Raw genomic sequence first — 14,784 nt, forward strand, 5'->3', positions numbered from 1 at the left:
ATGGACGAAAAGGTTCCCTGTCCTTGCTGCCGGATGGAAAGGAGCGATGACGTCGCAGTCTCGGTAAATATTTCAGGGTCCTGGCGGCCTGAGTATAAATCCTCTCGGTACACAAACTGAGAAAGCAGAACATCTGATGTAGATGAGATGCACCAGGGATGCGTGCAGACTCATCTTTCTAGTCTGCCATGCAATATCGAGACACTTACTTAAATGTTCATCCGAACTTTACATTTGGCTGTCACGTTTCCTTGTGAGATCAGACGACGATGAGCCAAGAAGCCCTGCACCGATTCTGGTGAACTGCAAGGATAAACGTTTAGTATCACTCGATCATCTTCTCATTCTTTGATTGAACTTCACTTTGCGATCGAAACATTAATGAGAGGGTCTGGTTCCGCAAAGGAAGAGATTAAATAGTAGTAATACAAAGGCTAATGAGTCCCAATATCAATCGAATTGGAAGAACTCAGCTCACCCAAGCTGTCGAGATTATCTTCCCAATGTCCCACATCAGAAAGAACAATTATAGAAATACAAAACGAGTACATGAACAAATAATTGCGCTCCTAACTCCAACTCCGGCTCCTGCTCCTACTGCTGCTTGTACGCCGACGTCTACCCTCCACTGACTACACCAAATGTCTAAGTCAGACATCTGACCCTTGTGATACATCCTCAATACCCATCTCGTCCGTTCAACTATCGGTATGATCTGGTAGACCGACGTTGTTCTACCACGACTGGTACCGATCGCCGATAGCTGCTCTGGCTCATGCGAGGGGTGGTTGCGACTCGAGTGACGGAGGTGTACGATGATCTGCCATTGTGGCTACCATGGTGATGATGGGAGTGTCTGGAGACGGGTCGTGGAGCAACATAGACCTCCTCGACGTATCTGTGCTTGCGGTGATGCTTGGATGGAGAAGAGAAGAGACACATGGTGACTTCGTGGTGCTTTTCGGAGACAGAGGAATAATCGTAGTAAGGATATCGAGACATACGAGAAGCAGTGGGGTCGTGGTGGTCGTGGTACTTGTAGATGGATGGAGGAAACAGTTGAGATGGTGAGTCAAAAAGGGCAACGAGGAGGCATATTTATGTCGACTCACTCGGTCTGACGATCTGACGAGGCTGCCCATGACATAAATGGCCTTCTCGTGTGCCAGCCAAGACCACTCGTAATTCCCTGACCCATGGGCATCTCAACAAATACAAGATAGTTCCGCCCCTCCAAGACTGCTGCCTGACCCCAGCCATGAAGAGCCAGGATGACACTGGCCACGGTACCCCTCGTTGTCCAAGAAGGGTTGGGGTGAACTCTCGTGTAACTTAGAGCCTCAACTCCCTTCACCGACTTCACCGACTTCACCGACCCGACTCGCCTTGAATGAGCAATTGAGAGAGCAGTGGAAAGACAACAAAAATACGGCTGCCTACCTAGGTACACAGTGAAACTTCTCGCTTGCAAACAGCAGCTGACTCAGACTTCTGAGCGCAAAAGCCAAGCCTCATTCTTGGGCGTGGCGACATTGGCCTGCGCTGAGAGAAGCAAAAGGACACGGCATCGACTTCCGCCTCGGTCATGCACCGAAGACATCGGAGATGTGTACAGATTCATCTGGTGGGACGAAGATCCGGTCGCGGGAATTGACAATGGAAGTCGTTCAGAAGGTTAAGAACTTGCGCTGAAGGTTCCGAAGATGCAGAGTTTCAGGCTTTTGGTTGTGTGTGGCCGGTGTTGTCGGACCACTCGCACGTCAGGCTGCAGCCACCCTGGAAATTTGGGGACCCCATCCCTGAGCATCCACTTTAATGCCTACAAGAGCGACCTCGATTTAGCTTCGACAACACCACTCGAAGAAAGACGGAAAGTGGTACAGTATCCTCAGTCTTGAGTGATACTTGGATAAACTTTTTGCCTCTCGTATTTGGCACCGCACAGCTGCCAAGGCACATGGAATCGATGACTGCTCCGAATGCAGCCTGTTGCCCTCGTTCTTCGTTAGGACGAGCTAGTTCTGAGCATCTGAGCTCTATTTGTCTTTTTAAACCCCCACCAAGAAATCAAGACTCTCTATCAGGCTGTAGAAGAGTAGCAGGTGTCCACCGCTGTTGAATGCCTCACCCATTTGCCGCAATCGGTTGATCTTTATCTGCATGATCTTTTGAGTATAAGATTTGAACCAATTCCAGAAGAGATACCGCGATCCTTAAGTCATTCCTAAGATGTTTGTGTTTTGCCTGGAAGTTTCTGTCCGCTCTAGTTGTAATCAGCGCATCCACGTTCTTGGAGCATTGCATACGCAAGGAAGAAATTCTCCCTGGGAGGAAGTTGTCTTCATGTGAAAGTGATCACTGCCAAATCGTCTCACAAGTATCGTATCAATATATCGTTGTTGTCTCACAGAGAAATAAATGCATTAGCAACCTCGTGCCTGAGGGAAGACTGCATTCCACAAATCAAAGCGGGAGAAAAGTTTTATGTCAGAACATCTGAACTTCTTCACCCCTCTCCAGAATCATTCCATCGCGGATATGCCCGATGTGAGTGCGATTCAAGATTCCTTTCTTTGCTGAGATAATAGAGTCAGGTACGAGAGGAGGGTTAAGTGCGCTGAAGCGCAAATCGAATCGCTCGTTCTAAAATACGAAATGGGGTTAGCAAGAAGCCCGTTCACCCAACCAAAATGATGCGCTTATGGTTAGCCTTCCAGTTCCAAGCGGAGATGATGTCCCATGTTCGCAATAATGTCAGCTTAATGAACTTTCATCTGCTGTGCCTCGAACAGATCTACGGAGTAAACGTCGTATTTCGGATATCAGGAATGAGTTCTCATTCAGCTGCTTTCGGATTTAGGAACAATTCAAAGGAGGTAATATTCGTCAGCAGAATGAGCTTCCGCCAGGACTCAATCAATTAGTATAAAAACGACGATTTCCTCCTTTCTGATGATGGCACAGCACAGCCATCATGTCTAGGCACTTCCTTCTCCTCTCGAGCTTCTTGTTTACTCTTGCCTCCGCTCTGTATACTCCAGCTGTTCATTCACGGGACATTACTTACTCCACGGCTCCTATACCGCCAAGTAAAGACCCATGGTACACCGCCCCACCAAATTTCGAAGACGCTGCACCAGGAACCATCCTTAGACTTCGAGTCGCTCCTGGAAACATTCCTTCCGTGATCGCCAACTGCTCCCAAGCTTACCACCTTTTGTATCGAACCACCAATGCCCTGTATCAACCATCGTGGGCAATGACAACACTTTACGTTCCCCTCTCAGCTTCCAATTCATCTTCCACAGCCAGTGCTCTCCTTTCGTACCAGATCCCATACAACTCAGCAGACGTCGACGCCAGCCCCAGCTATGCATTCTCGGCAGGATCTCAAACTGGAGATCTTCCTAACGCACTTGGTCGAGGCTGGTACGTCAACTTCCCAGATTTTGAAGGACCACTCGCTGCATTCGGTGCTGGCATTCAAGAAGGCCACGCTGTCCTCGATTCAGTTCGAGCTGTCCTCTCATCGGGATTCGGATTGAGCCCTGACACGAGATATGCTATGTGGGGATACTCAGGAGGTTCCGTGGCTAGCACATGGGCTGCTGAGCTCCAGGGCCAGTATGCTCCCGAACTTAACTTCAGCGGAATGGCCATTGGTGGAATCGTACCGAATTTCACAACCACCCTTGGTCTCCTTTCTGGGACTGTCTACGCTGGCCTCCTTCCTTCTGCTTTACTTGGGATTACTGCTGAATTTCCAGAGTCGAGGGAGTATCTCCTGTCCAAGCTCAAGACTAATGGTGCTTACAATGCCACGGGATTTTTGGAATCTCTTGAACTCAGTTTTGAGGAAGGATTTATCTTTTATCAGTACCAGGACATTTTCAATTACTTTGTTGACGGACCAGCTACTGTGCAATCCCCATTGATCCAAGATCTGTTAAACATTCAAGCCCAGCAAGGCTACCACGGTATACCCCAGATGCCAGTTTATGTCTACAAAGCAATCCATGATGAGCTCAGCCCTGTCAGTGTGGCTGATGCACTGGTCGAGAGATATTGTGGGGTGGGGGTCAACATTCTGTAAGTTTGCAAATCACCTCGTCAAGTGGCTGCACAGTTCCCCTCCCGGAAATTCCAGTATTTTGAATGTCGCTAATCCTTCACCAGGTACGAACGAAATACCGTTGGATCTCATCTCGATGAGGATTACAACGGTGATGCCAGGGCTTTTGCATGGTTAGCAAGTGTATTGGACGGCACTTACGCTCAGCAGTACTCGGTTCGGGGCTGTACTATTGAGAATGTCACAGTAGGTGTTTGGAATGCAACAGCCATCTGAATGTCCCGGAAAGTTCCGTACTTCCAGAAGTTGAAGTGCTGCTGTGAATTGCAAATGACCTGGTAGTGGATAGTTGCATGTACCTACTGGGGATTATATGAAGTTGTAGCTTCAGGTGGAGAGGATTGACGATACATTAAACATTGTGTATTCTAATGGTTCGTAGACCTATTTAATTATTTACTACAATAGAAATTCTACAAGTTTTTTGTGCACAGCTACCATTCATCCGCTGCCCAATACACGTGAAATTAATGGTTGTGAGTTCTATCCGATCTTGAAATACACTATTCGTGCGAAGAAACTGATGCTTGGCATCCTGATCCCATACTTACATCTAAGTGGCCTTGTGCATTTTTCCACACAGGCAGTTGTGAGTTATTCTCTGGGTCCTGCACCTCCACACTAACAATCGAGATCTTCAAGCTTGGAACATCCTCATTCTTCACAGCAGTGCCGTTGAACAATATGACACGGTAGCTTAAGTGTTGAGCTAGAAAGGGTGTAACATCCTCGACGTTCAAGCTGTTCAAACTTCGATCGGCGATGTTCTTGTTCAAAGAGTGAGTAAGTGGAATCGCTGCTGCAATCATTTGATCAAGGCTGCAGTTGCATGATGCTGGTGTCGATGAAGCTGCCTTGACAAATATTGACTGGGTACCAGCAAGATTTGGCTCGAAAGACCATGAGGTTGGGTCCGGATTGAATGGTCCAATGAAAATATGAACGAAGAATGGCGCATTCAAGGCATATTTCTGGACTCGGATGTTGGCAATCCACTCAGTATGTTCATTACCCAAGTCCATGTCTCCGTCTCTTGCTCTCAGACGACTGCGGGGTTTCAGCTTGCTCGACCCACTGGCAGCTGGACCGTATAGTGTGTTGAGGGCGACGATAACTTGCTTGTTGACATCGACGCCAGTGATTGCTACCGTTTCTGGATATGCGTATCCGAAAGCTTCAGTACTGCGAACTCCATCTGAACTCCAGAGACCACCAGCGACATCTTTATGGAAAGGGTCGAGAGGAGAATTGACGTCTTGGGTCTGGCCTGCGGACTCCGTAAATGTATTGTACATTGCGGGTTCAGGGACGACAAAGCTGTTTGGGTTCAATATCTGCCACATTGCAAAGCATCGATCGATCATTGCATGGTGTAGCCAGAAGGTTGGATCAAAGGCGGAATAATCAATGTACATCATATGCCCACCACTTCCAACCAGCCCATGGATCTGATCATGAATGCTCTCAATGGAATCATAACTGCTGGGATCAGTGTCCTTAATCCAAGCTAATGCCACAATGTCCTCATCAGCATAGTTCATTCAAATCTCGAAGAGAGTAAAGTGTCTGACAGTACAAAAATGTCTGACCTAGAGACGGACAGTTTAAAAGGAAACCCTCCCAGAAGAATGTCAGCTTACCCTCATTAGAAAATGTTGTGTAATCATGGTAATTGGTGAGCAGAACATAGAGGCGACTCCGAAACGACGCGGCATTATTGTCAAGTTGCTGAGCGACCAGGTTGTTTTGGGACGTTGCAGAAGCATCTTGTGTTGTTGGGTATCTCATGGTCTCGGTGTACTGGTTGAACTGGATTATGTCAGCACATATTAATATGATAATGTCGGACACTAACTGGTGGATCCGGCAGTGCATTTGAGTCAAGTGGCTTGAACTGATAGCTCCAGAGGGGATTGGCGATAGTTTGGCTGCCGGCCGGTCCATCAACCACAACTGAAGGTGATTGTCCGACGCTAGCTGGGAGAACACTCTCTCCTGAGGGTGGTATCATAGCCCAGTCCCAGTAAGGAATTCGAAAGTTGGCAGCTGCAGTGATGTACTGGTCGCGAATAGTGCCGGATGGGTATTGCTGAGCAATCTGCTGAATCATCCCATAGAGTACTTGCTGGTGAGGCGTCAATATAACAGAAGCAAAAGGAACGGTCGACAGACCTCATAAAGTACCAAGTATGGTCGATGCCATGTCGGGAACAGGATCGAGACATGTGAGCAGTACCCATTGTTCTCGTTGCCAGCTTTAGGAGGGACATTGTCGAAGCTGACGAATGGCCGGCCATGAATTGCTACTTGATGTCAACGAATCTTCCGCCCGAAGGAAAGTAAAGCAAAAGTACCAGCTATTTGGTACCAGGAAAGCATTTCAGTTTGAGGTGTATATTGCAACATATCCAATCCAAGTATGTAAAGCGTCCAAGTTATGGGATCCTTCTCTAGATCTCGAATCTCGAGTCGTAAAGGTGTAGAATCATTCGGTCCGCTTCCTGTCTGGATGCCGGTGACAGCGTAGTATTTGAATGTCTGCCGCTTCAGAAGCGATGTTGGGTTGACTCCGTAATCGTAGGATGGGTAAGACTGATGGGTTGTCGTGGGAATGGCGAGGACGGTAGATAGCCAGCAGCATAAGAAGACGCAGGTGTACAATGCTCGAAAAGAGTGTCGCATGCTGAATGCATTTGGGGAGAGGCAATAGAGGCAATTAAACGAGTGAAGATTCGATCGGAAATTAAGCACGGAGAATGTATTGCGTCATACGATTTGTTTGCAAGACTCGAAGACTCGCGCGAGGAGCAAGCAGAGCTTGTTTGCGCTTTGCTTAATCGGTAAAGACAGGAAGGACGCTGGTGGAAACAGAATCCCAGCAGAACTAGTAATTGAAAGTGGATGAGATATGAGAACTTGATGCCTTCTCGGTTTCTCGATTTTGTTGCTGAACATCAATTCATGGAGTCCACCGCAAAGAAGTGTGGTTAGTCCTGGGTTTGAATGGCTTGATTTGGCCCGTTTGGTGTAAAAAGCAGGTACCACTGGTGTAACTTGTCCAACGCAATGGAAGGAAATGAGACCGTCATTCAAGCAGGTACCCTCTTCAATCAACCGTCGCCGGATCTTTCCCGAATCGGACAATCTCATGCAAACTGCCATCATTCCTCACTTGAAAATGAATGGGAGATTTTCGCAGTTGCTCCAGCTTCAATTTGGGGGGACGATCGCGGCGTGAAGACAACAAATCTTGGTACAGGCACCACATGAGCAAACTGAGACTGATGAAAAAGAAAGAATGAGAGAAATCAATTAATACAGTCCTTCGATTTCGACCTTTTGCGGCCAGTAGACGTCTCATGCAGGAAGCCGAGTTGACGAATCACGAGGCCACTATCAAGTCACCATCAACAACCAAATGTCGTTTGCGTTTTGACCAGACAGAACGGAAATCGTAGAGTATATCCCATCAATTGGTCGGAAACGATAGAATTCCCGCCGTTACATCTATTCTTGACCCCTACACTTTTTGGTGCCTCCGAAGCAAAACCCCCAGCTCCATGAAAATGCTTAAAATATGCCTCTTCCAAAACGCCAGCTCGATGCTCTCGTGATCATTAAGGCCCGACATTATACTTCAGCTTGATACCCATAGCAGCGAGCTCAACATCCAAGTATTTCAGCACACCAGGAACTGCGACAATGGTGGTCTCTTCACCTCCAACCCATCTCTGCCCCTCTCCATCTTCCCATATCTCTCCCTTGCCCGACCATCCCTCAGCTCTGTGAGCACATTTCCTGCATCGCACAACTCCAGTTCCCTTCTTTCTGGATGCGAACGCCGAGACAGTAGGTTGTGTTGACAAGAAAGTTCCGCACTCTTTACAGATCCACGATCTCGTGTAGTCAGAGCAATTTAGCAATCGATCCTGCAAGAGGAAAGCTGTGCCGTGAGCGAGCAGTGAGTCACGTTCCATCTCCCCAACTCGAATACCACCACCCTTCTTCCTTCCCTTGATCGGTTGACCAGTCAATTGAGTTACAGGCCCTGTTGTTCTGACTTGATACTTGTCGTTCACCATGTGTCGCAAGCGTTGATAGTAGACGAGACCAATATAGATGTCTGCGTGAAGCTCCTCGCCCGTGATTCCAGAATACATTGGCTCGTTCCCGTAGTAATTGTATCCAGCTTTCATTAGCTGATGACCAAAGTAGTCGCCTGCGGTATGCTGTTCATCGAACTTGAATGGCGTACTGTCTTGTGCGAGTCCATGAAGTGCTCCAGCCTTTCCTGCCAGCGACTCAACGAACATACCAATTGTCATCCGCGACGGGAAAGCGTGAGGATTGATGATGGTATCGGGTTGCATGCCAGACTCGGTGAAAGGCATGTCGATGCTAGGCCATTTCTGGGAACAGACACCCTTCTGTCCATGTCTTGAGGAGAACTTGTCACCAATGACGGGAGATCGTGGAATGCGGAACTTTACTGAGATGGCTTGAGCTGGCTCGACTCCATTCTCATTGCCTATCAATCGAACTTCTTCAACGAAGGCCATCTCGCTATCTTTGTACTTCTCGAAATGTGTGATTCCATCTCGGTTCACGAGATTGCCGTGGACATCTTGAGTGACTGTATGCCACGCGCATATCTTGTCGCCTTCTTGCAACAACCTGCCAATATGTGGGAGGCCATCCTCATCAATTTGCGACTTAATCTCGGCCTTAATCTCTGATCCAGGCGCAAATCCGAAGAGCTTCTTGATGTTTTTGGATGACCGGGATTTGTTACCACCTTCTTCGAGATCAATCTTCTTGACCTTGTAAATGGTGCCATGACCGAAGCCACGCTCGTGGGATGATTTGTTGATTATCCTCCAGGAAGTTAGCACTTGTTTTCTTGTACATATAAAGAGCCGAATCTTCGGGACAAGGATGAAACTTATTCGGGAGCCCAACCATGGCTTGAGTGAAAGGAAGCGAGGAGAAGGAATAAAGAAAGGGGCTGATTACATAGCATCATCCATATCGTAGCCAGTGTATGAAATGACAGCGACTACCGCATTCATGCCATTGGGAAAGTTGTCGAATCCGTACTCGTTGTGTAAGGGAGCTCGAACAATCGGCGTCTGTCCAGTCTGCAGTCGATAGGTCTTGTTGTCTGTTCTGTATCGTATTGCGGTACCAGGAGTTCCCATTGATTGCTTGCCCATCTGACACTGGTACATATTTCTTGGCGATTGATTGAAGTCCGAGAAAGGAGTCATGTTTGCGAGAATGGAGAGAATGTTGGTAGGGTCTTGTTCGACATGTGTTGATTCACCGGAAATAATTTCTGGCTCGGTAACAGCAATGGACATGAATGGCTGTTCTTGGGGCCCTACAAAGTCTTCCTTGTCGAGAGGGAGATACTTGACAGGTCGGATCATTCTCGCTGGAGTGGCAGACATGTAGATTCCAGGATATTGTCCACCATGAGAGTTGGGCACAAAGCAGATCTCCATCTCCTTTGGAACATTGTGCGTGCCGTCAACTTTCCAATATCGAAGTGTATCTGCAATGGCTCGAGATTGTTTAGGGGTACACCAACCCAGAATCTTGCCGTCCAGCTGAACTACCACGCTCTCCTTTGTGGAGGAAGAACCAGAATTGACCACACCAAGACCCGCGACCAATTTGGGAATGGCAGATGCATCCACAGCATGTGTCAAGATCCTGCATTTGTGCGCTAAGTGATTCAGTAGACCGCAAGGACTACCATCAGGAGTGTGGACAGGACAAAGAAATCCCCAACTTTCTGGAAGCAGCTTTCGAACGGTGGTGGTCTTCAATTGAGCGAAGAAACTACCTCTATGAACCATGCGGAAATGACTGATAAAGCGCAAGAAATTGATCTTCTCCGCCACGACTGTGAAGCCAGAAGTTTGTTGTAAATCCAATCCAGTGGGACTGACCAAGTTGCCGGTTGACATGAAATACTCCAAGGCACCGCCAACATTCTCGTTGGTACGTCCACAGAGTTTGACTGGGAAGTCTTTCAAGAATTCAGGACTCGCAAAACTGTTCTCTGGACTTTTCCTGAGATAGTCTCGGATTGCGAGTCTCAGCTGCACAGAAACCCAATCCTCGAGACGCTCCTTGATAATCATTCCGTATAGAAATGGACCTAACAGGATTTCTTGGTTTTGGACAGCATCAGGGTTGTCTACTGCACAATCTCCCGCAACCAAAGCATACAACTTCCTGGTCATGAACAAAAGCATTTTGAACTTGTCATCATCCTGGGCTTCCGTGACATTCACGTTTCCAAGGTGGACCAGCACAATCTTCCGTAGAAATTCGGTACCACAATCGTAGTTCGACATGGTATCAGGTACTCCAAGAACAACCCGAAATTTCTCCCCCAAGTATGCTCTCGTCTTGCTCTTTGTGTATAGACCGTAGGCCTTGTATGTCCGGAGTAACAGCTCGACTCGATCGGTCAAGAAGGTATTCTTTGATCCTTCCGACCCAGAGAAGCCAACCAAGCCCTCGAAGATTTCGCGATCATTGGTCTCCACCAAAGCCTTCATGACCATCATCACCGGTACCAAAAATTCGTTCTTTCGCCACGAGAATCGGAATGTGACGTTTCCATCGTCGAGATAATGAAGAATATTTGTCTGCGAAGTCTGATCTGGCCGTACAGATCGCATCAGCATCCCATATTTGGAGTATGTTGGTCCTCTGCCTTGAAATGATGGACGTTCGATGGCCATGGGGAAATTCCTTCGATTGACTACTAAGAGTCGAATCAACTTCTCGATTCCATTGACCACAAAATATCCGCCCAGCTCCTCTGCTTCCTCTTTCCGTTGTACCAGTTGGGCAGGTGGGTTATTCTCGAGGTGGCATCGATTTGACTGAAGCTATTAGCGAGCGCTCCTCGAATGGAGGGGTTAACCTACCATTAACATCAGAGGAAGCTGTCCTAGATCTCGTATGAACTCCTTCGGGTCGCCATTGTTGATCCGGAACTCAAATTTGGCGCTCATCTTGCCTCGGTAGGTGACATGGCGTTCGCGGCATTCTGCAGGGAGAATTTCTCGATTCCGAGTGGAAAATTTGTTTGTCGGAGGAAGCACTGACTTCTCGACGAAGACTTCCTTGATCTTGATGGTCATCTTATTCTTGCCCGCAAGCCCAGCTCGATCGTCGCCATCGAGGTATGTTTTAGTCCCAATGTCCAGCAGACCTTGGGCTACCAAACCATCCTTCCCGAACAGCGCATTGAACGACTCAACATGAGGCGCAATGGCAGCTTTCAGAGCGGGATATGCGGAATGGTCCTTGGGGGGGTTTCGAAAGAGGTTTTCCCGACGAATGGTATCGTACTCATGGGTCCAAGTCGTGTCCGTTGGGGAAGACGACGAAGAAGCCGCTGGAGGCATGTTGATACTAGAAAAAGAGAGGTTAGCAAGGAAGCAAGGTTTGAAGCTGGGTTTCCGCCAGAAGCGCGGTGAATCGAGCGATGATGACATGGGAGAGTTCAGCTTACCAGTTGTGCGTCTCAATCCGAGCTGCATCAAATTCGGCTTGGTGATGGAATCGAATTGACGTGAATTGGATGGTGGTTCACAGCCTTGAAAATCGAAAAGCTGCAACATTTTTTCTCGCTAAGATAGGGAAGGCGGGATAGCGGCGGAGGCGCCTTATCGGGCAGCAATGACAAGGCGAACCAGAAATGCTCGAATGAGTGAGGAGTGCAACAAATCACCACAGCCAGTAAAAGACGGAGAGAAAGAAAGAGACGCCTTTTGACTCTTTGATTTGATAATTCCATCTTAACCACGACCTGGACCTGGACCTGGAAAGAATCCTGTTGGATGCACATTTTGTCCCTGGTTTAGCTATTGTTATTCTTCTGCGTTATTGGAACAAAGTGGCCAAGCCCCACAGCTTCACTTTCTTTAACTTCCCTCGACGGCGCTGACCTTGTGGCTCGTTTTGGCTCACATGTAATCCAATTGATTGAACGACCTCCATTTTCCATCTCCAGGCTTCCCATCTGAAGGAAATCGCTGAGCCTACCAAAACCCAACCTGGCCGGGCCTCACAGTCAAAGCCACCCCACCCAATCACCCAGACCTGACTGACTCCGGACGGACATCACAAGGAGAAAAAGCTATATCCCACCATCCATACATCCATATCTCCCCATCCACACCCACACCCAGACGTCTGCGACAAGGCAAAAGCTAACTAACTAGCTACTTGCATTGCAGTAGAGCAGCTCCCGCAAGGAAACCAAAACATCACCACTTTCCATCCTTAAAATCCCACCTCCACACTACACCCACCACCACCCGCAGACAGGGCCCGCACGCTCACCTTCTTTCTTCTGCAGCTCGTTGCTTCTTGCTGCTTCATGCCTTATGCACATGCTCATGCTTCTTCCTGCTGCTGCATCTGCTGCGACTGTTAATTTTCCCCGCCATCCATCTCCCCTCTTCTAGGACTTCAACCCATTACGCACACACATTTAAATCCAGCTTCCGCAGATCTTGAACCTTACTGCACTGCACTGCAGCTCACCGCACCGCACTGCACTGCATCCATCCATCCATCCCCAAAGAGCCTCTCTCTCCCATCGGTATCTGCATCCGCATAATCACTATTGCTGCTGAGAAGTGCTGAGCGGTGCCGTACTGTACGGTGCTGAGCCGAGAAAATAGAGTAGAGCTCGGGCTTTCCTCCACTGTGCCCGCCGGTGCGGTTTGTGCTCCCTCGTTCCATCTGCATCCCGAATCTCGTCACAAGCGCTACATCCGATCGCTACACCGTCACATTTACGCTCACTCATTCACGCTGCAAAAAAAGAGCGCGACTCTCACCATTGCCTCGTTCGCAGAGCAGAGCACAGCTGCGGTCATACCACCGTGTGTTTGTTTCTATTGCAGCTATTGTTCTCTACCTCCTGCCGGCCGCCATCTCCATCCTTTATTGCATCTTCAACCCACCTACACGCAGCCTTGCGCGACTTTCAGGCAACCGCCACACCGTCGAAACAACAGACCTACTCCTACCTAGACGTTCGAGCTCCATTGCCATTCACCGATCATGGCGGGAATATTCAAACGTGTATATGATTGGTTGCTGAGGCTATTCTGGTCAGTTATTGCTGCGACCTCGATCTGCGAGCACATCGTCCTCTGTCTGCTGCGAACAACTTTCGACAAGATGCTCTCTGTTCGTGGATATGCTGCTGACCGACTTTGCGCGTTGATAGGGCCACTGAGATGGATATCACGATGATCGGCTTGCAGAATGCGGGCAAGACTTCGCTGTTGAGAGTTCTGGCGGTAAGCTGCCCTCCTCCCAAATTCCAAGCTCGCATTCGCACAGGCGCTGACAATCGTGACCGTGATCAGGGCGGAGAATTCACTCTCGAGTATGTCCCACATTCGTGCGATCGTTTCCCTCCTTTCCCCATCCTCCACCGATATCTCCAAAGCTGCACACCCTCCCTCTCGCTCGACCGGCGTATGATTTAGGCTGACCTCCCTTTTCCCGTTGCAGTTCGATTCCGACCGTTGGGTTCAATATGAAGCGAGTACAAAAGGGCCATGTGACGCTGAAATGCTGGGATCTCGGAGGACAACCTCGATTTCGGTCCATGTGGGAGCGCTATTGCCGAGGTGTGAACGCTATCGTGTTCATCGTCGATTCTGCAGACACAGATGCCCTGCCGGTTGCGAGGGACGAGCTCCATATGCTCCTGGAGAAGCCGGTTCTAGAGGGTATCCCTTTGTTGGTACTCGGGAACAAGTCGGATCTGGACGAGAAGTTATCGGTCGACGAACTGATTGATTCCCTGGACTTGAAGAGTATCTCGCATCGTGAAGTAAGCTGCTATGGTATCAGTGCGAAAGAGGAGACCAACCTCGATGCGGTGCTACAATGGCTCGTTGCTCGTGCAAGCAAGTAGATGATCCACAGGTGGCCTTGGTTGACAAACGGATACCCTTCTCCACCCAACTGGATGGACAGCGGAAACTGATAATGACGATACGAAATGACGCAAAAATAAAGCCTGCCCTCCGGTCTGCGAAGACCACTTACATCTCTCTAGCTCACAGCTTCATTCGCCCTGCTTTTTGACTCACAGTTGTTGGAGGAGAAATGGTTGCAACGCAACAACATACGAACGGATTTCCTTACTTACTGCTCCTCCATACGTTCCTCTTCTTGACGCCGCCATGTCTGCCATGATGAGACGAATTTGACGACCAGCGGCGACTCCATTTGCACGAGCAGCATCTTCCCGCTGCTAGATTTTTTTCCTCTTCTTTTCCTTGAAGGCTCGCGAGCGTGGGGAGAATGGGTTGGATTCGATTCCTTTGGCAGAGGTTTTGTTGAAGGCATCGCTGGGTGTTGGGTAGGGTACGGGATTGTATTTAGCATCTTCATACCCTATGCTATGAAGCGACTTAATTGACACGGAGTTCCTCTCATCTTATAGTGACGACGTGAAGTATGACTCTTAGAAAGAAGAGGGAGTCGGGGCGTATTTGTACGCCCTGACTCTGAGTGTTCCAAATCCGGCCAGGATGAAGCGGGGCGAGGTAAGGGAGCAGATATTGAGGTCAAATTCCGCAACGAACAACAAGGGG

At 48.7% G+C, this 14,784-nt stretch overlaps 4 protein-coding genes across 4 annotated transcripts; 2 read left to right on the top strand and 2 right to left on the bottom strand.

The window, feature by feature from the left end:
* Window positions 1–2,731: 2,731 nt before the first annotated feature.
* LY89DRAFT_642760 (lipase) lies at window positions 2,732–4,481 on the top strand. Its single transcript, XM_018211767.1, has 2 exons — window positions 2,732–4,089; window positions 4,177–4,481. Exons 1-2 carry the CDS (start codon window positions 2,975–2,977, stop codon window positions 4,346–4,348), a joined length of 1,287 nt encoding a protein of 428 aa, XP_018072808.1. The 5' UTR covers window positions 2,732–2,974; the 3' UTR covers window positions 4,349–4,481.
* Window positions 4,482–4,635: 154 nt separating this feature from the next.
* Window positions 4,636–6,814, bottom strand: LY89DRAFT_642764 (Di-copper centre-containing protein; the record flags this gene model as incomplete). The annotated part of the gene is made up of 5 exons (XM_018211768.1): window positions 4,636–5,639; window positions 5,773–5,941; window positions 5,988–6,257; window positions 6,305–6,435; window positions 6,487–6,814. 5 exons carry the CDS (start codon window positions 6,812–6,814, stop codon window positions 4,636–4,638), a joined length of 1,902 nt encoding a protein of 633 aa, XP_018072809.1.
* A 668-nt stretch (window positions 6,815–7,482) lies between these two features.
* LY89DRAFT_613368 (beta and beta-prime subunits of DNA dependent RNA-polymerase) lies at window positions 7,483–11,745 on the bottom strand. The gene is made up of 4 exons (XM_018210662.1): window positions 11,670–11,745; window positions 11,080–11,569; window positions 9,146–11,034; window positions 7,483–9,007 (listed from the first exon to the last, which is right to left on the bottom strand). The coding sequence occupies exons 2-4, from the start codon at window positions 11,560–11,562 to the stop codon at window positions 7,750–7,752; spliced, it is 3,630 nt and encodes a 1,209-aa protein (XP_018072810.1). The 5' UTR covers window positions 11,563–11,569; window positions 11,670–11,745; the 3' UTR covers window positions 7,483–7,749.
* A 1,358-nt stretch (window positions 11,746–13,103) lies between these two features.
* On the top strand, window positions 13,104–14,216 carry LY89DRAFT_496515 (P-loop containing nucleoside triphosphate hydrolase protein). Its single transcript, XM_018207931.1, has 4 exons — window positions 13,104–13,281; window positions 13,401–13,473; window positions 13,543–13,562; window positions 13,691–14,216. Exons 1-4 carry the CDS (start codon window positions 13,232–13,234, stop codon window positions 14,097–14,099), a joined length of 552 nt encoding a protein of 183 aa, XP_018072811.1. The 5' UTR covers window positions 13,104–13,231; the 3' UTR covers window positions 14,100–14,216.
* Window positions 14,217–14,784: the final 568 nt, after the last annotated feature.

The sequence above is a fragment of the Mollisia scopiformis genome, assembly GCF_001500285.1.
Source record: "Mollisia scopiformis unplaced genomic scaffold LY89scaffold_9, whole genome shotgun sequence".
Taxonomy (NCBI): Eukaryota; Fungi; Ascomycota; class Leotiomycetes; order Helotiales; family Mollisiaceae; genus Mollisia; species Mollisia scopiformis.